At 44.8% G+C, this 21,592-nt stretch overlaps 2 protein-coding genes across 2 annotated transcripts in view; both read right to left on the bottom strand.

Annotated features, from left to right (window-relative positions):
• The window catches only part of LOC311140929 (NACHT, LRR and PYD domains-containing protein 3-like), a 157,886-nt gene that overhangs the window by 50,636 nt on the left and 85,658 nt on the right, over positions 1 to 21,592 (bottom strand). The window lies entirely within an intron of this gene.
• LOC311099338 (NACHT, LRR and PYD domains-containing protein 3-like) lies at positions 1,296 to 21,316 on the bottom strand (the record flags this gene model as incomplete). The annotated part of the gene is made up of 4 exons (XM_084140059.1): positions 21,236 to 21,316; positions 20,878 to 21,106; positions 20,104 to 20,459; positions 1,296 to 1,358 (listed from the first exon to the last, which is right to left on the bottom strand). The coding sequence occupies exons 2-4, from the start codon at positions 21,086 to 21,088 to the stop codon at positions 1,296 to 1,298; spliced, it is 630 nt and encodes a 209-aa protein (XP_083996185.1). The 5' UTR covers positions 21,089 to 21,106; positions 21,236 to 21,316.

Genomic DNA, 21,592 nt, shown 5'->3' with positions numbered 1-21,592 from the left:
GGAGGATGTGTTGGTACCATTCTTTATTCATGGCTGTGTTCTTAGGCAAAATTGTGAGTGAGCCCACTCCCTTGGCTGAGAAGCAACCCCACACATGAATGGTCTCAGGATGCTTTACTGTTGGCATGACACAGGACTGATGGTAGCGCTCACCTTGTCTTCTCCGGACAAGCTTTTTTCCGGAAGCCCCAAACAATCGGAAAGGGGATTCATCAGAGAAAATGACTTTACCCCAGTCCTCAGCAGTCCAATCCCTGTACCCTTTGCAGAATATCAGTCTGTCCCTGATGTTTTTCCTGGAGAGAAGTGGCTTCCTCGCTGCCCTTCTTGACACCAAGCCATCCTCCAAAAGTCTTTGCCTCACTGTGCGTGCAGATGCACTCACAACTGCCTGCTGCCATTCCTGAGCAAGCTCTGCACTGGTGGTGCCCCGATCCCGCAGCTGAATCAACTTTAGGAGACGGTCCTGGTGCTTGCTGGACTTTCTTGGGCGCCCTGAAGCCTTCTTCACAACAATTGAACCTCTCTCCTTGAAGTTCTTGATGATCCGATAAATGGTTGATTTAGGTGCAATCTTACTAGCAGCAATATCCTTGCCTGTGAAGCCCTTTTTGTGCAAAGCAATGATGACGGCACGTGTTTCCTTGCAGGTAACCATGGTTAACAGAGATTAACAGATTTCAAGTACCCCCCTCCTTTTAAAGCTTCCAGTCTGTTGTTCTAACTCAATCAGCATGACCGAGTGATCTCCAGCCCTGTCCTCATCAACACTCTCACCTGTGTTAACGAGAGAATCACTGACATGATGTCAGCTGGTCCTTTTGTGGCAGGGCTGAAATGCAGTGGAAATGTTTTTTTGGGATTAAGTTCATTTTCATGGCAAAGAGGGACTTTGCAATTAATTGCAATTCATCTGATCACTCTTCATTCTGGAGTATATGCAAATTGCCATTATAAAAACTGAGGCAGCAGACTTTGTGAAAATGAATATTTGTGTCATTCTCAAAACTTTTGACCACGACTGTATACACACACTTAGAAATATGGGTACAGTATAGTTCCCTGGAGTACAAAAATATCAAAATACACAATGTACCTTCAGAGATATGTAATGTATTGTCAAATGCTTTATGATGATAGACTTTATGATGATAATATATGCCTAGGAACTAACTTGGTTAAGGCCACAGGACTGAAAATGAACGAATTCAACGACCATGTCTCTGTCACTAACAAGTACAGTCAGTGGTAACGTTACAATTCACTATAAAAGGCAAGACACACTGGGAAATGATTTAGGAGGCGTGGCTTAGTGGGGGCAAGGCTTTCACATTACCTGGAGTGGGAGATGTACCGTGCTACAGACAAGCCCCCTTTATGAGAGTCACAAGTACGCATCAGGCACTGAAGGAGGCAGTGTCATGGTGCGTTTGTTACCAAGTGGGAAGTGGGAATTTACTACATAACACTGGGAAAAATCCACTTGAACGGCCCTCCAACTGGTAATTACTAGTGGGAAACTGGTCTATCATCCTGAGCGCCCACTTCTCCCACATGGTGACCTCTGACCTCACCTACTAAGGAAATGGTTTCTATAACAGCATTTTTGGCAGTTGAATGCAACAACAAAACATTATTTATAAAAATCTATCTATATAATTTGTTTACAAGCATGATAACTGTACTTTTAGTTCATGGTTGACGAAGTTGTTGGCCATTAGCCAACCACCGTTTATCAATGAGTTCAAATTAAATGAATGCATCCAACTGCTTTTTACGACTTCAGAACTGGTAAAATTCCCAACTTCCACATGGTTACAAACGCAGCATCAGAGTGGAAACTTGAGAGACCAAACATGACAATCCTGTCACAACAGAACATGCCATTGTGAATGCTGAACAATAGGAATGTTATTTTAAAGAGTCCTTGGCAGTTTGCACAGTGCAAGAAATCTTTCGGATTTCCATTTGGGAAACTGCTTTGTTTACAAGGAACTATAACACCTTTGCCTTCTCTTATGATTTGCCTGTTGTGTGCTCTGTCCCCACGTTGTCTCAGTATGGTCAGTGGGAGCTTCCAGTCTTTGGAGTTCTTTGGGAAAGAAAGGGCCTTTTGCCACTTCAGCTTCACCTTTATGAATCATTTCCAGATGCCGGGCAATTTTTGATTGTGGTTTCTCACAAAAGAGACAGTAATGTTTCGATCAATCTTTAGTCTTTGTAATGTGCATGACTTCAAGTGAACTTGCGGATTCTTGCACAGAGGTGTCAGACTCAGTATTTCTATGTCCCTTATAGGCCTTTGTTCTTCCATACAGTAAAGCTCTAAACTGCTCTCGTTGCCACGTTCTGTTCCTGGCACATATTCATCTTCTGTTGTTTCTATGGTGCTGATTGAGTCTTCAGAATCATATCCAAGCATTTGTTTGTTGAGCTGAAATCATAAAAACAATCAGAATTCATACAGTTGTTTTACTGAATACATTGTCTGGTCACTGAAAACATATGAACTGTTTTACTCCAACATATCAACTCTTATTTACTAAACCAATAACTGTTCAATCATGTCCTGATTTTTCTGAAAAGGGTTATTTCATATAATCAAGAAAGAAAAACTGTAATCATTCCATTACCTATTTTGTAGGATAATACACAGAATAGTACGCACCCCAAATCCTATGGGGACAGCCAAATAACCCTTTTAGGTTCTAGATAGCACTATTCTTTCCTAAGAGTGTAGAAAGATGATATCCACAGTATTTTGGCCTGAGCTCATGGTCTTCCTCTACCTCTTCTGTGACAGCCAGGGGGAGCAGGGAGCTGACTAGTGGTGGTTATTCAGCATGAAACGTCCATTGGGGTGGGGGCACGGTAAGACGTCTGTAGCATCCACAGTGTTTAGAAAACAACACAATACATTATCTAGCATTCATTTCAGTTCGGCACAAAATAATCAGAAACGACCTGAACAAACTGCAAATGCATCCATCGAGTTTGAAGAGTCACAAGCTTGATGTATCCATTGCGTGCTCGGAATATGGGATACATACTAAACTTTGGAATTGAAACAAGCCCCGAAATGGCTATTTCACAAGTATCCCAAAAACATTTCCCTAACACAAGTGGTTAGTACCTGTGCAAGAATGAAATAATCACAGCCATTTTGTGTTGAGATATAAGGGGTTGGGGTCAATTCCATTCAAATTCCATTCAATTAAAAAAGTTAACCAAATTCCAATTCCACATTTTCCTAATTGAAAACTATTGAAGAGAATTGGAATTTCAGTGTACTTGTTGAATTGACTGGAATTGAAATGGAATTGACCCCAACCCTGTGTGATATACTGTACATTGATATTTACAAATACACTCTCTGTTCTTTCCAGTTGCGGAACCACTTCTCTGGTTGAAACAGATGTATTGTCAATTTTTGGGCTCGACTGAAAAATAAATCAAATAAGAACCATTTCAAGTAATGAAATGACAATCCTCATGTCAGTGACTTGGATCTTATGAGAGGTTGAATTGACTGGCTTCCAAAATAAAAACAGAAGGAAGCAAAGCACTAGCAACACATTTTTAAACATCTAGGTCAGTGTCACGGTTTCGGCCGAGGCTGCTCCTCCTCCTGGTTCGGGCAGGCTTCGGCGGTCGTCGTCCCCGGAGTACTAGCTGCCACCGATCTATGTTTCATGTTCGTTTGGTTTTGTCTTGATGTTGTACACCTGTGTCTAGTTAGTCCTCGTTAGTGTTCTATTTAGTTCTCGTTGTGTGTGTCTGTGTTTGTGTGTGATTGCCCATTCTGTTTTCGTGTTGGAGCTTTGTTCCTCCCTCCAGTGTTTTGGAGAGGTTTGTTTGCACATGTTTGTGCGCCGTTTATTTGACGCCTGTGTGCGCCGTGATTTTCGCCTTCGGGCTATTATGTGCTTTTCTCTTGTGGATATTGCACTAAAGTCTTTTGGACTGTACCTTTGCCTCCTGCGCTTGATTCATTCACCACACCCACCTTCAGCACCCCTGACAGAATCACACACCATCTTATGGAATCAGCAGGAGCACCCGTACCCACTCAGATCATGGAGGAGCGCCTTCGTGGTCAGGAGGATCGTATCAACCAAATCGGGCACGCCCTGGACCGAGTGATGAACACCCTCCATAGATGGGAGACCAGCGGGGTACCCACACCCCCACCTACCGCACCATCACCATCGGTCAGCCCGCACGTCCAACTACCGGAACCCAGTGGGATTCGGCTCTCGCTCCCGAGGGCATACGACGGCACCGCTGCCGGATGTCAGGGGTTCCTTTTACAAGTGGAACTCTACCTTGCCACCGTACACCCGGCGCCCTCGGGACACGAGAGCATTTCCGCCCTCATCTCCAGTCTCACCGGTAAGGCGTTGGAGTGGGCTAACGCGGAGTGGAGGAAGATGGACGCCTACACCATCTCCTACGCCGAGTTCTCCCGCCGCTTCAAGGCCGTGTTTGACCATCCACCTGAGGGCAAAGCGGCGGGGGAGCGGCTAGTCCACTTAAGACAGGGGAGGAGGAGCGCACAGGCGTTTGCTTTGGAGTACCGGACTCTAGCGGCGGATGCAGGGTGGAGTGAACGGGCTCTCATCGACCATTTTCGGTGTGGCCTGCGGGAGGACGTTCAACGGGAGTTGGCCTTTAGGGATACCCATCTGACTTTCGACCAGTTGGTCGATATGTCCATCTGTTTAGACACCCTGCTGGCCACCCGTGGACGTTCCGAGGGGGGTCCGTCCATTCCGCCCTCCGGCATCTCCGAGCCGAGCCCTATGGAGCTCGGGGGTGCCGGCGCTAGAGAACGGAGGAGGAAGAGCCCGAGGGGGCCTGTCTCCTGCACCAAGTGCGGTCGTGGAGGGCACACTGCGACCAGGTGCTGGGGAGGGTTCTCCGGGGGAGAAGACAACAGGCCACGCACTGGGGGGGCCTCCCAGGTGAGTAGACGCCCCACTTACCCAGAGCTTTCTGTTGTGCACTTTTGTATACCTGTTAGTTTTCCACAGGTCGCACCTCATTCCCAGCATAAGGCGCTAGTAGATTCAGGCGCAGCTGGAAATTTTGTTGATCGAAAGTTTTGTTTAGAGTTAGGGATCCCTCTCCTACCTGTTGACAAACCTTTTCCCGTTCATGCCTTAGATAGCCGCCCGTTGGGGTCGGGGTTGATCAGGGAAGTCACAGCGCCACTTAAGATGTGTGCGCAGGGGGGTCATGAAGAGACTATACAGCTGTATCTGATCGACTCTCCTGCGTACCCAGTGGTGCTGGGAATTCCCTGGTTAAGCACCCATAACCCTGCTATTTCGTGGCAACAGAGGGCTCTCGATGGGTGGTCTGCTCAGTGTGAGGGGCGATGTCTGGGTGTTTCCGTGGGGGCGACTTCGGTGGAGAGTCCAAACCAAGTGCCCGCACTGCACATTCCGCCTGAATATGGGGATTTAGCTCTCGTGTTTAGCAAGACTAGGGCGACGCAGTTACCTCCCCATAGACAGGGGGATTGTGCGATTGATCTCCAGGCAGGAGCAGCGCTCCCACGGAGCCATGTGTATCCTTTGTCTCAAGAGGAGAGAAAAGCTATGGAGACGTACATAGCCAAATCTTTGAGACAGGGATACATTCGGCCTTCCACTTCCCCCGCCTCTTCGAGTTTCTTTTTTGTGAAAAAACAAGATGGAGGGTTGCGCCCGTGCATTGATTACCGTGGTCTCAATCAGATTAGTGTGAAATACAGCTATCCACTCCCTCTGATTGCGACCATGACGGAGTCATTGCATGGAGCGCGGTTTTTCACAAAATTGGATCTCAGGAGCACGTATAACTTGGTGCGCATTAGGGAGGGCGATGAATGGAAAACAGCGTTTAGTACCACGTCGGGTCATTTCGAGTATCTTGTCATGCCATATGGGTTGATGAATGCTCCATCAGTCTTTCAATCCTTCGTAGACGACATTTTCCGGGATATGCAGGGACAAGGGGTGGTCGTGTACATTGATGATATTTTGGTGTACTCGTCTACCCGAGCCGAGCATGTAACCCTGGTGCGACGTGTATTGAGGAGGCTGTTGGAGCACGACCTATATGTCAAGGCAGAGAAATGTCTGTTTTCCAGGAGTCGGTCTCCTTTTTGGGGTATCGGTTGGCCGCGTCAGGGGTGAGAATGGAGGTGGATCGTGTGTCCGCTGTGCGTAATTGGCAAACTCCAACCACTGTAAAAGAGGTGCAGCAGTTCTTGGGCTTTGCGAATTACTACCGGAGGTTTATCCGGGGTTTTGGACAGGTGGCAGCTCCCATCACGTCACTTCTGAAGGGGGGTCCGGTGCGCCTGCAGTGGTCAGCTGATGCGGACAGGGCTTTTGGGAGACTGAAGGACCTGTTTACGTCGGCTCCGGTGCTGGCACATCCGGATCCCACAATTCCCTTTCAGGTTGAGGTGGACGCGTCGGAGGCTGGTATAGGGGCCGTTCTCTCTCAACAGTCCGGCTCGCCACCTAAACTCCGCCCCTGTGCTTTTTACTCCAAAAAGCTCAGCCCGGCGGAGCGTAACTATGACGTTGGGGACAGGGAGCTGTTAGCTGTAGTTCAAGCCCTTAAGGTGTGGAGGCATTGGCTTGAGGGGGCTCAACACCCTTTCCTCATTTTGACTGACCATCGAAACCTGGAGTACATCCGGGCAGCGAGGAGACTGAACCCTCGCCAGGCTCGATGGAGTATGTTTCTCACCAGGTTCGTATTTAAAATCACGTACATCCCTGGGTCCCAGAATGGTAAGGCAGATGCACTGTCCCGGCGGTATGACACGGAGGAGAGGTCCGTTGAGCCTACTCCCATACTACCGGAGTCTTGCCTTGTGGCACCGGTGGTGTGGGAGGTCGATGCCGAGATCGAGCGAGTGTTGCGTACCGACCCCAGCCCTCCACAATGTCCTGAGGGTCGGAGGTACGTTCCGCTCGAGATTCGGGATCGACTCATTTACTGGGCTCACACGTCACCCTCCTCTGGACATCCGGGTATTGGCCGGACAGTGCATTGCCTTAGCACTAAATACTGGTGGCCTACTTTGGCTAGGGATGTGAGGGTTTACGTCTCCTCCTGCTCGGTGTGCGACCAGTGTAAGGCGCCCCGACATCTGCCCAGGGGTAAGTTACAGCCCCATACCCGTTCCACATCGACCATGGTCCCACCTCTCGGTGGATTTTGTAACAGACCTTCCCCTCTCTCAGGGGAATACCACCATCCTGGTCGTTGTGGACCGGTTCTCTAAGGCCTGTCGTCTTCTCCCTATGTCGGGTCTTCCTACTGCCCTACAGACCGCTGAGGACCTATTTACCCACGTCTTCCGGCATTACGGGGTCCCCGAGGATATAGTGTCTGATCGAGGCCCCCAGTTTACCTCCCGGGTGTGGAGAGCGTTTATGGAGCATTTGGGGGTCTCGGTTAGCCTTACCTCGGGGTACCACCCGGAGAGTAACGGGCAGGTAGAACGTGTCAACCAGGATGTGGGTAGGTTTCTGAGGTCGTATTGCCAGGACCGGCCTGAGGAGTGGGCGCGTTACATTCCCTGGGCCGAGATGGCCCAGAACTCTCTCCGCCACTCCTCTACCAACCTAACACCTTTCCAATGTGTATTAGGTTACCAGCCGGTTCTGGCACCGTGGCAGCAGAGCCAGATCGAGGCCCCTGCGGTGGATGATTGGATGAGGCGCTCGGAAGAGACGTGGAACGCTGCCCACGTCCACCTGCAGCGGGCCGTCCTTCGTCACAAGGCGAGCGCCGATCTCCACCGCAGTGAGGGGCCGGTGTACGCTCCCGGAGATCGAGTCTGGCTCTCTAGCAGAAACCTACCCCTCCGCCTGCCCTGCCGGAAGCTGGGTCGGCGGTTTGTGGGGACCTTTAAAGTCCTGAGAAGATTGAACGAGGTGTGTTATAAATTACATCTACCTGTTGAATATAAGAATATTAACCCCTCGTTCCATGTGTCTCTTCTCAGGCCGGTGGTAGCTGGTCCACTCCAGGACAATGAGATAGGAGAGACTCCTCCGCCCCCATTGGACATCGAGGGGGCTCCGGCGTACACCGTTCGGTCCATCTTGGACTCCAGACGCCGGATGGGGGGTCTCCAGTATCTCGTGGAGTGGGAGGGGTACGGCCCGGAGGAGCGGTGCTGGGTGCCGCGGAGGGACATCCTAGACCCATCTCTCCTGTCGGATTTCCACCGGGACCATCCCGCGCGCCCTGCTCCGCATCCTCATGGTCGTCCCCGAGGCTGGGGTCGGCGCACGGCTGGAGCCGCACGTCAAGGGGGGGGTACTGTCACGGTTTCGGCCGAGGCTGCTCCTCCTCCTGGTTCGGGCAGGCTTTGGCGGTCGTCGTCCCCGGAGTACTAGCTGCCACCGATCTATGTTTCATGTTCGTTTGGTTTTGTCTTGATGTTGTACACCTGTGTCTAGTTAGTCCTCGTTAGTGTTCTATTTAGTTCTCGTTGTGTGTGTCTGTGTTTGTGTGTGATTGCCCATTCTGTTTTCGTGTTGGAGCTTTGTTCCTCCCTCCAGTGTTTTGGAGAGGTTTGTTTGCACATGTTTGTGCGCCGTTTATTTGACGCCTGTGTGCGCCGTGATTTTCGCCTTCGGGCTATTATGTGCTTTTCTCTTGTGGATATTGCACTAAAGTCTTTTGGACTGTACCTCTGCCTCCTGCACTTGATTAATTCACCACACCCACCTTCAGCACCCCTGACAGTCAGGGCTATTCAACTGGCAGCCCACAGGCAAGATCCATACCATTTATCAATTTAGAATGGCCCTTTGATAAATGCTGAACATTAATTAAAAAGAATCTGCAAAACAATCCCAGTAAAAATGGAATGTTTAGGGCCAAAATGAGCCCTCGTTCAATATTCTCCAATGGGAGAATCTGTTTTCCTATAGTCTTGCCCATTTAGTGCTGTCAATCAATATAAGTAACATACCAGTTACAGCCAATCAGAGCTGCTAACAGGGGTACAGGGACTGTCTGCCCGCCTACTGGCTCTTTCGCCACTGATTTAGGGAGGAGATCATTGCTTTGCTGTAATTAATATGTAGTGAATTATCATTAAGTGATAACAGTCTGGGGGAACAAGGTATGAGGATACCTCTTTCCAAAACATGTCCCCTGGTTACTCCCAGTACATATGATTAAAGGAGCCCAAGGCACCTTGATTACATAGATCACACAGAGGAGCGGTTGTGATTTCTATTAAATGATGTTTTCTAGGTGGAAGGTTTACCCTGTGTATGAGATTAAAATGTATCAGCTGGTGATTAGGATTGTTAGATGAACCCACTAAGTTCCTGATGAACTCAACTGGTGAGCCTCTTTAGCAGCTAGTTCCATGGACACACTGATTTCAATGTCCTTTGCCAAGGTCAGATGACTTTCAGTCAACAGTCTCTTTTGTGTAGCTTCACTCCGTAGCCCACATACTAGTCTGTCTCTAATGATGTCATTTAGAACAGCATTAAACTCACAGTGTTCTGGTAGTTTCTTTAATGCAGCAGCAAACATTGTTACTGATTCTCCCTCTTCCTGATGTCTCCTGTGGAATCTGAACCGTTCAGCATTAACTAGTGGTTCTGGTGAAAAATGTCCTTTAAGTATCTCCACAATATCCCCATACGTCTTATTACCTGTTCTGACTGGCTGTAGCAGGCTGCCTAGTAAATTAAATGTCTTTGGCCCCATTACACTAAAACATGTAGACACAATGTTTTCCTCATCCATGTCATTTACAATAACAAAATATTCAAACTGTTCTGTATATGAGCTCCACTGCTCAATACTTTCATCAAACTGTCCAATGTTTTCAACAATTCCAATAATTTTTTGTTTCTCAATAAGCTCCTGATTGTCACTCACTTCAATATTGTCCTCAACCAAAGCAATATTTTCCTCAGTCACGTGATCTTCATTCACTTCACTCACTGACGTTTCCTCCTAAGTTCGCTAATTTAGCAGTTTTAATTAAAAGGTTTGTCTTCACAGTTGAATAAATGTCCTTTCCTTTAATCACTGTATATTCCTCCTTTTTAATCACGTTGTTTTCCCACTCCGATGTCCGTCTCCAGTCCTTTTCTGCCGTCCATGACGATGTTAACTCCAGTGGTGGAAAAAGTACCCAATTGTCATACTTGAGTAAAAGTAAAGATACCTTAATAGAAAATGACTCAACTAAAAGTGAAAGTCACCCAGTAAAATACTACTTGAGTAAAAGTCTAAAAGTATTTGGTTTTAAATATACTTAAGTATCAAAAGTAAATGTAATTGCTAAAATATACTTAAGTATCAAAAGTAAAAGTACAAGTATAAATCATTTCAAATTCCTTACATAAAGCAAACCAGACGATTTTCTTGTTTTTAAAATTTACATTCAGCCAGAGGCACACTCCAACACTCAGACAATTTACAAACAAAGCATTTGTGTTTAGTGAGTCTGCCAGATCAGAGGCAGTAGGGATGTTCTCTTGATAAGGGCGTGAATTGGACCATTTCCTGTCCTGCTAAGCGTTCAAAATGTAACGAGTACTTTTGGGTGTCAGGGAAAATGTATGGAGTAAAAAGTATATTATTTTCTTTAGGAATGTAGTGAAGTAAAAGTAAAAGTAGTCAAAAATATAAATTGTAAAGTCAAGTACAGATACCCCAAAAAACTACTTAAGTAGTACTTTAAAGTATTTTTACTTAAGTACTTTACACCACTGGTTAATGCTCTTTCTTAGCTAGCTCGACTATGCACTTGCCTCTGCTAGCAATACACTGTGCTAACATTAGCCTATTCTGGACCACATAAAATAACAGTTTTAAACAGTTGTAAAAACCCACTTCTTCCAGACAGAATAGCTCCTTAATCAGACTTAATCATCACCAATCTTTTGTTATGTCTCGTTGGATTCATAACCACGTCTGTATAACAATTCAATAATGATGAGACAGGTGTGTGTGTGTGTGTGTGTGTCCAGTGTGTGTGAGTGTGTGTGTCCAGTGTGTGTGTGTGTCCTGTGTGTGTGTCCTGTGTGTGTGTGTGTGTCAGGTGTGTGTGTGTGTGTCCAGTGTGTGTGTGTCCTGTGTGTGTGTGTGTGTGTGTGTGTCAGGTGTGTGTGTGTGTGTGTGTGTCCAGTGTGTGTGAGTGTGTGTGTCCAGTGTGTGTGTGTGTGTCCAGTGTGTGTGTGTGTCCTGTGTGTGTCCTGTGTGTGGTAGCTTAGTGGTTAAGAGTGTGGCAGTAACCGAAAGGTCGCTGGTTCTAATCCCTGAGCCGACTAGGTGAAAAATCTGTTGATGTGCCCTTGAGCAAGGCACTTAACCCTAATTGCTCTTGTAAGTCGCTCTGGATAAGAGCTTCTGCTAAATGACTAAAATGTAAATGTAAAATGTAAAAATGTGTGTGTGTCAGATGTTTGTGTGTCCTGGGTGTGTGTGTGTGTGTGTGTCCAGTGTGTGTTTGTCCAATGTGTGTGTGTTCAGTGTGTTTGTTTAGTGTGTGTGTGTGTGTGTGTGTGTGTGTGTGTACAGTGTGTGTGTATCAAGTGTGTTTGTGTGTCCAGTGTGTGTGTGTCAGTGTGTGTGTCCAGTGTGTGTGTGTGTGTGTGTGTGTGTGTGTCCAGTTTGTGTGTGTGTCCAGTGTGTGTGTCCAGTGTGTGTGTGTGTCCAGTGTGTGTGTGTGTCCAGAGTGTCCTGTGTGTGTCCAGTGTGTTCAGTGTGTGTGTTCCCAGTGTGTGTGTGTGTTATGTTTGACACAGGGACACTGAGGAACCCCAAAGGTCAAAGGGGTCATCCCAAACCCTAAACCCTGGATAGAGGGGCTCAGTGAATGTGGAGTGGAATGTTTTCAGGTGGGTCAGTGTGTCAGAGGAGACTCTGTAGAAGGACAGAGTGCCGGCTGGCCAGTCCAGATACACTCCTACTCTGTGGGAGCTGGAGGAGGGGACGTCTATGGTAGTGAACTTATTATTGTGACTGGCAGAGTAACGGTTGTCAGAGCAGAACAGACTCCAGGACTTGTCATTGTCTCCAAGACAACAGTCATTACCCCCTCCTCTCCTGCCGATTCCTTTATATGCCACTCCTATATCAACCCTGTCCCCACTCCAGTCTACCTCCCAGTAACAGCGCCCAGTTAGACCCTCTCTACACAGCACCTGTTCACAGTCCTCAAATCTCTCTGGGTGATCAGGATACTGCTGCTCCTCTTCCCTACATGTCACCTTTCTGTTCTTCTTAGACAGAGAGAGGAATCTGTTTACTGTGTTTAGGTCCAGTGTGAGATCACAGACATCTGATGGATGAAACCAGACACAATATTAGAAATCATCATCATCCTGAACACACAAACACACAGACACACACACACACACACATCCTGAACACACACACACACACACACACACTGGATACACACTCACACTCACACCTCTGTGCATGAACACACACACATCCTGAACACACACACACATCATCATCCTGAACACACAAACACAGACACACACACACACACACACACTGGACACACACATACACACTGGACACACACGCATTGTACACACACACTGGACACACACACACTGGACACACACACAAGACAAACTGAACACACACACTAGACACACACACACACACACACCCGGAACACACACACACACCTGTATGCATGCAAGCATACACACACGTACACACACACATTTCTAACGTAACATGAACACGCCACACACACACAGACACACACATTGTCATAGCAACTCTTTGTAAACTTTGGTGTCCCTGATTTGTGCTTCTGTAGAACTACAGCTGATATTTAATATGACCAAGTAAGTAATGATGGTGGTCTTTGACTTTGACTTCACTTGAATTAAATACTTATTCTTAGTCATATTCTTCACAGCAGTCAACACTCACATTTTCTAACTCCAGGGTTCATTGTGTTCTCTCCACCATGTTCCACACTGTAGCGGTAAGCAGAAGAACAGACAGTCATTGAGGGATACACCTGAACTCACACACACACACACACACACACACACACTAGACACACACACACACACACACACACACACACACACACACACAAACAGCCAGCACATAACTTTGTCCAAGTGTGTGTGTGTCCAGTGTGTGTGTCCACTGTGTGTGTGTGTGTGTGTGTCCAGCGTGTGTGTGTCTGTGTGTCATTGAGTGATACACATGAACACACACAAACACACACAAACAGTCAGCATATAACTTTGTGTGTGTACAGTGTGTGTGTGTGTCCAGTGTGTGTGTGTGTCCAGTGTGTGTGTGTGTCCAGCGTGTGTGTGTGTGTCCAGTGTGTGTGTGTGTGTCCAGCGTACGAGTCTGTGTGTGTGTGTGTGTCTAGTGTGTGTGTGTGTGTCTAGTGTGTGTGTCCAGTTTGTCTTGTGTGTGTGTCCAGTGTGTGTGTGTCCAGTGTGTGTGTACAATGCGTGTGTGTCCAGTGTGTATGTGTGTGTCCAGTGTGTGTGTATCCATTGTGTGTGTCCAGTGTGTGTGTGTGTGTGTGTGTGTGTGTCCAGTGTGTGTGTGTGTATCCAGTGTGTGTGTTTGTGTGTGTGTGTGTCCAGTGTGTGTGTGTTTGTGTCCAGTGTGTTTGTCCAGTGTGTGTGTGTCCAGTGTCTGTGTGTCCAGTGTGTGTGTGTGTGTGTGTGTGTGTGTGTGTCCAGTGTGTGTGTGTGTGTCCAGTGTGTGTGTCCAGTGTGTGTGTGTATCCAGTGTGTGTGTGTGTGTGTGTGTCCAGTGTGTGTGTGTGTGTGTCCAGTGTGTGTGTGTGTGTGTGTGTGTGTGTGTGTCCAGTGTCTGTGTGTGTGTCCAGTGTGTGTGTGTCCAGTGTGTGTGTGTGTGTGTCCAGTGTGTGTGTGTGTGTCCAGACACACACACACACACTGGAAACACACACACACACACACACACACACACACACACACACACACACACACACAAACAAACACACACTCTGGACACACACACAAACACACACACACACACACACACACACACACACACACACACACACACACACACACACACACACACACACACACACACACACACACACACACACACACACACACACACACACACTGGACACACACTGGACACACACACTGGACACACACACACACACACACTGGATACACACACACACTGGACACACACACACACACACACACACACACACACACACACACTGGACACACACACACAAACACTGGACACACACACACACACACACTGGATACACACACACACTGGACACACACACACACACACACATACACATTCTTTATATAACTTAGTCCAAGTGGTGGTCAGAATGTTTGTCTTAACTAGCCTGATAACTCCAACATGTCTGATATGAACATTGACATAAACCCTCTACATACTTGAGTTTCTCCAGTCTGCAGTGTGGATCCTCCAGTCCAGCAGAGAGCAGTCTGACTCCTGAGTCTCCTGGGTGATTGTAGCTCAGGTCCAGCTCTCTCAGGTGTGAGGGGTTTGACCTCAGAGCTGAGACCAGAGAAGCACAGCCTTCCTCTGTGACTAGACAGCCTGACAGCCTGCAAAGAGTCAAATCATATTAAAACCACACTGCTATTCTTTGGTGGTCAAAATAGTGGCAGTATATTTTTTCTACATATTAAGATACATCAGTGTCCTGAAACCTGCCATATCTATTAATAAATTAATGAATGTTTCATTATTAAGAAATTATCATAATATTGCTTGTAGAGAGAAACATGTATAGTACAAATATTTGAGTAGACTGACCAGAACTGTTTAAAAAGCAGTATCAGTCAAAAGACAGACAGTGAGGTATCAGATTTAGATTGTATTGAGTATACAGTCCACACCATATCTAGTTTGACAGTGAAGCTAACATTTTAAATGTGTCTCTATACTCCAGCATTTTGGATTTGAGATCAAATGTTTCATATGAGGTGATAGTATATAATGTCACCTTTTATTTGAGGGTATTTTCATACATATCTGTGTCACCATTTTGAAAAATAAATGCACTTTATGTATCTAGTCCCCCTATTTGAAGAAGTCATAAGTATTCTGACCAATTCACTTATAGTGTATTAAAGTAGTCAAACGTTGAGTATTTGGCTGTAAACTCGTTGGTTGCATTTGCAGTTTGTTTTGGTTGTGTTTTGGGTTATGTTTTGCCCGATAGTAACTGAATGGTGGATGATGACTTGAGTAATTTTCTGTCTAAGTGAGTAGATAGCATGTTTCTAAACACTACTAAATTAATCCTGATGATGACATGATTAAGACAAATCATGAATGAATCATGAATAATAATGAGTGAGAAAGTTACAGAGGCTACAACAAAACATGCTAACCTCTCACCATTACCAATAACAGAGGGGGTATGATCCTTGTTCCTCTGTAACTTTCTCATTCATCATCATTCACGATTCATTCATGATTATTCATAATCATGGTAGCATCCACATGAATGTATAAGTGTTCAGAAACATCTTCTATTCTTAATGACAATATAAGTGAAGTGACTCCAAAATGAAAGGACATTAATCACCATTCAGTTTCTATTGGGAAAAACATCATCCAAAACACAACTAAAACAAACTGCAAATGCATTCAACAAGTTTGTAGAATCACAAGCTTGATGTAATCACTGCAGGTATGGAATATTGGACCAAACACTTTTTTATGTATTTTTATTTTATTTAACTAGGCAAGTCAGATAATAACAAATTCTTATTTACAATGACAGCCTACTCCTGCCAAACCCGGACGATGCTGGGCCAATTGTGCGCCGCCCTATGGGACTCCCAATCACGGCCGGTTGTGATACAGCCTGGAATCGAACCAGGGGGTCTGTAGTGACGCCTCAAGCACTGAGATGCAGTGCCTTAGACTGCTGCGTCACTCGGGAGCCCAATAAACGTTTGACTAATTGAATTTGTCCAAATAATTACGACTTTTTCAAAAGGGAGAACAAGATACATTAAGTGCTTTCATTTCTAAACGGTAAAAAATATAAATGTATGAATACCCTCAAATAAAAGGTGACATTCTGTACTGTTGCCTAATATGAAACATTCTATCTCAAATCCAAGATGCTGGAGCATAGCGCCAAATGTAAAACTGTTAGCTTCACTGTCCAAACACATATGGTGTGGACTATGTGTGCCTGGTAAACACATGTGGATCTGGTGAACAGTTATCACTTGTTGACCAACTACAGGAATACTGACCTCAGAGTCTCCAGTTTACAGTGGGGATTCCCCAGTCCAGCAGAGAGCAGCTTCACTCCTGAATCCTTCAGGTCATTGGTACTCAGGTCCAGCTCTCTCAGGTGTGAGGGGTTTGACTTCAGAGCTGAGACCAGAGAAGCACAGCCTTCCTCTGTGACTCCACAGCCTGACAGCCTGAAAAAGAGATCATCATGATTTCACAAACACACTGTTAATTTAACACCAGTAGTGTAGAAGGACAATGGCAGATGCATTTGGTTTACTCTCTCAAACAACATATAGATTCATCTTCCATCTCCTAGAATTGTATGGTCATATTTTTATACTAATGTGAACATCAATGCATTGATTAAATGTGTCCTGAAACCTGCCATATCTATTCATAAATGGATGTTTCATTATTAGAAATGACAAATTATCAAAGTATTGCTTGTAGATAGAAAAATGCATATGACAAATATTTGAGTAGACTGACCAGAGCAGTTTAAAAAGCAGTATCAGTCAAAAGACAGACAGTGAGGTATCAGATTTAGATTGTATTGAGTATACAGTCCACACCATATCTATTTTGACAGTGAAGCTAACATTTTAAATGTGGCTCTGTACTCCAGCATTTTGGATTTGAGATCAAATGTTTCATATGAGGTGACAGTATATAATGTCACCTTTTATTTTAGGGTATTCATACATATCTGGTTCACCATTTAGAAATGAAAGCACTTTATGTATCTAGTCCCCCCATTTGAAGAAGTCATAAGTATTCTGACCAATTAACTTATAGTGTATTAAAGTAGTCAAAAGTTGAGTATTTGGTCCCTAACTCGTTGGTTGCATTTGCAGTTTGCTTTGGTTGTGTTTTGGGTTATGTTTTGCCCGATAGTAACTGAATGGTGGATGATGACTGGAGTAATTTTCTGTCTAAGTGAGTAGATAACATGTTTCTAAACACTACTAAATTAATCCTGATGATGCCATGATTAAGAATAATCATGAATGAATCATGAATAATAATAAGTGAGAGAGTTACAGAGGCTACAACAAAACATGCTAACCTCTCACCATTACCAATAACAGAGGGGGTCTGATCCTTGTTCCTCTGTAACTTTCTCATTCATCATCATTCACGATTCATTCATGATTATTCATAATCATGGTAGCATCCACATGAATGTAGAAGTGTTCAGAAACATCTTCTATTCTTACTGACAATACAAGTGAAGTGACTCCAAAATTACAGGACATTATTCACCATTCAGTTTCTATTGGTAAAAACATCATCCAAAACACAACTAAAACAAACTGCAAATGCATTCAACAAGTTTGTAGAATCACAAGCTTGATGAAATCACTGCAGGCAAAGAATATTGGACAAAATACTAAACTTATGACTAAATTAATCCTAGTGTGTGTGTTTGTGTGTCCAGTGTGTGCCTGTGTTCAGTGTGTGTGTGTACAGTGTGTGTGTCCAGCGTGTGTGTGTCCAGTGTGTGTGTGTGTCCAGGTTGTTTGTGTGTCCAGTGTGTGTGTGTGTGTGTGTGTTCAGTGTGTATGTGTGTGTCCAGTGTGTGTGTGTGTGCATAGAGTGTGTGTGTGTGTGTGTCCAGGTTGTTTGAGTGTCCAGTGTGTGTGTGTGTCAAATGTGTGTGCGTGTGTGTCCAGTGTGTGTCAAGTGTGTGTGTGTGTGTGTGTGTCCAGTGTGTGTGTGTCCAGTGTGTGTGTCCAGTGTGTGAGTGGGTCCAGTGTGTGAACCAAAACAAACTACAAATGCATTCAACACATTTGTAGAATCACAAGCTTGATGTAATCACTGCAGGTAAGGAATATGGGACCAAATACTAAACTTATGACTACTTTAATACAATATAAGTGAATATGTCCAAATTATTTTGACTTTTTCAAATGGGAGAACTAGACACATAAAGTGCTTTCATTTCTAAACAGTAAAACAGATATGTATGAAAATACTCTCAAATAAAAGGTGACATTCTGTACTGTTGCCTAATATGAAACATTCCATCTCAAATCCAAATTGCTGGAGCATAGGACCAAATGTAAAACTGTAAGCTTCACTGTCCAAACACATATGGTGTGGACTATGTGTGCCTGGTAAACACATGTGGATCTGGTGAACAGTTATCACTTTTTGACCAACTACAGGAATACTGACCTCAGAGTCTCCAGTTTACAGTGGGGATTCCCCAGTCCACCAGAGAGCAGCTTCACTCCTGAATCCTTCAGGTCATTGTTACTCAGATCCAGCTCTTTCAGGTGTGAGGGGTTTGACTTCAGAGCTGAGACCAGAGAAGCACAGCCTTCCTCTGTCACTCCACAGCCTGACAGCCTGAAAAGAGATCATCATGATTTCACAAACTGTTAATTTAACACCAGTAGTGTAGAAGGACAATGGCAGATGCATTTGGTTTACTCTCTTAAACAACATATAGATTCATCTTCCGTCTCCTAGAATGGTATGGTCATATTGTTATACTAATATGAACATCAATGCATTGATTCAATATGTTTTTCAATATATATCAAATACATATTATAATACATATATTTCTCTAAACTTAACATTTCTTCCTGATGATTAGTACTTAAATGTCATTTTATGTACTCACAGAGCAGCTCTGGAGGCTTTGACCACTGGCAGCAGCCTCAGAAGACCTTCCTCTGATCTGGAGTATTTCTTCAGGTCAAACACATCCAGCTCATTTTCTGAAGTCAGCAACACAAATACCAGAGCTGACCACTGTGCAGGTGACAGTTCTTTTGCTGAGAGACTTCCTGATCTCAGGAAGCTTTGGATCTCCTTCACTAGAGAATGATCATTCAGTTCATTCAGACAGTGGAACAGATTGATGCACCTCTCTGGTTCATCCATAAGATTCTCATTGTTGTTGATGAATGAGAGGAACACATATACAGCAGCCAGAAACTCCTGAATGCTCAGATGCACGAAGCAGTACACCTTTTCCTGGTACAGCCCACATTCCTCTTTAAAGAGCTGTGTGCACAATCCTGAGTACACAGAGGCTTCATTGACATCAATGCCAGCCTCTTTCAGGTCTTCTTCATAGAAAATCAGATTGCCCTTCATAAGCTGTTGAAAAGCCAGTTTTCCCAGTGACAGAATGCTCTCTTTATTCCAGTGTGGACCTGTCTCTTCTTTCCCAAGATACTTTTCATTCTTCTGTTTGGTATGAAACTCCACAAGGTGTGTGTACATCTCAGTCAGAGTCTTGGGCATCTCTTCTGTCTTGTCTGTACTCAACATGTGTTCAAGGACTGTTGCAGAAATCCAACAGAAGACTGGAATGTGGCACATGATGTGGAGGCTCCTTGATGTCTTTATGTGTGAGATGATTCTGCTGGCCAGGTCCTCATCACTGAATCTCTTCCTGAAGTACTCCTCCTTCTGTGGGTCATTGAACCCTCGTACCTCTGTCACCTGGTCAACACACCCTGAAGGGATCTTATTGGCTGCTGCAGGTCGGGTAGTTATCCAGAGGAGAGCAGAGGGAAGCAGATTTCCCTTGATGAGATTTGTCAGCAGAACATCCACTGAGTTTGACTCAGTGACGTCACAACAGATCTTGTTCTTCTTGAAGTCTAGGAGCAGTAGGCACTCATCCAGACCATCAAAGATGAACAGAACTTTGTACTTGTCGTAGTTGGAGATTCTTGATTCTTTGGTTTCGATTGAGAAGTGATTGAAAAGTTCAATCAAAGTGTGTTTTTCCATTTTCATCAAATTCAGCTCCCGAAAAGGGAATGAAAATACAAATTGGACATGCTGATTTGCTTTTCCTTCAGCCCAGTCCAGAATGAACTTCTGCACAGAGACTGTTTTTCCAATGCCAGCGACTCCCTTTGTCAGCACAGTTCTGATAAGTTTGTCTTGTCCAGTTAAGGGTTTGAAGATGTCGTTACATTTGATTGCAGTCTCTGGTCTTGCTTGTTTCCTGGTTGTTGTCTCAATCTGTCTCAGCTCATGTTCATTATTGACCTCTCCTGTTCCACCCTCTGTGATGTAGAGCTCTGTGTAGATCTTATTGAGAAGTGTTGGGTTTCCTTGTTTAGCGATCCCCTCAAATACACATTGAAACTTCTTCTTTAGATTAGATTTGAGTTCACGTTGGCAAATCACAGCAAGCTCATCTGAATGAAAAAATAACACAGAGGATATTAATATTACGTCTGTTTTAATGCCTACAGTATTCTAGGACTGTTATATCATTTTAAATTATAATTATTTATTCGCTTAACTGTCTGTATAAATGTGTAAATGTTTTCATAATGCATTACAGACTGGTGTGACTGATTATATTATTATTGGTATTATCTCTCTCTCTCTCTCTCTCTCTCTCTCTCTCTCTCTCTCTCTCTCGCTCTCGCTCTCTCTCTCTCTGTCTAAATTTAACAACACAACACATTCTGCTGCTACTTGATGAGGTCACTAGGTATTGTGTTAAGGCTGCTACAATATCATTTAGTTACACAGCTACTTTAGCTGTACTTTAGCTACAGCTTTTAAATGTTCTAAAACAGCATTCAACATGAGGCAGACAGCTTTTACTTTTCTCCAGTGTGTCAGCAAGCTCCTTCTGGTTCATTTTCCTCAGGACGTGCAGTGTGATCTTCAGAGCCCCCTCTATGGCACTGCTCTCCTGCTTCTCATCTTCAGCATCCACCACTTCCTTGTCCTGCTTCTGACCCACAAAGCCTTCTGGGAGTTCTGGACTAAGAATCCTCTTGAACATCTTCAGCTCGTTCTTCACAAATGTCATAATATTCTCTTCAAGCAACTGAGATAAATCAAGCAAATCAGTTAAGCAAGAGACTAAATGCTTTCTCATTAACACATTAATGAATGATTGACAGATCAACTTTACTTGAGGTAAACAAAAACAAATTTACATAACAGGACCACATACACTGAATATGGAGGCCAGGTCTGTTTGATGACTCTGGGAAGACTGATCACTGAGAATCTCTGACTCTGATCTCTCCTGTTGGTTTCTGTGGACAAAACATCAGATTACATCTCCTCATCCAGGGAGTACACACACACACCACACACACACACACACACACACACACACACACACACACACACACACACACACACACACACACACACACACACACACACACACACACACACACACACACACACACACACACACACTCACACACACACACACACACACACACACAAACACAGGGAGGGAATGTAGTGTTGGTTTGACATTGTTTCAGGACTATGAAAATGGAAAAAAGGATTAGCCTAT

This window comes from Coregonus lavaretus, assembly GCF_964263955.1.
Source record: "Coregonus lavaretus genome assembly, chromosome: 2".
Lineage (NCBI taxonomy): Eukaryota > Metazoa > Chordata > Actinopteri > Salmoniformes > Salmonidae > Coregonus > Coregonus lavaretus.
Note: the sequence above shows the minus strand (reverse complement) of the source record. Positions and strands in the feature narration are given on the sequence as shown.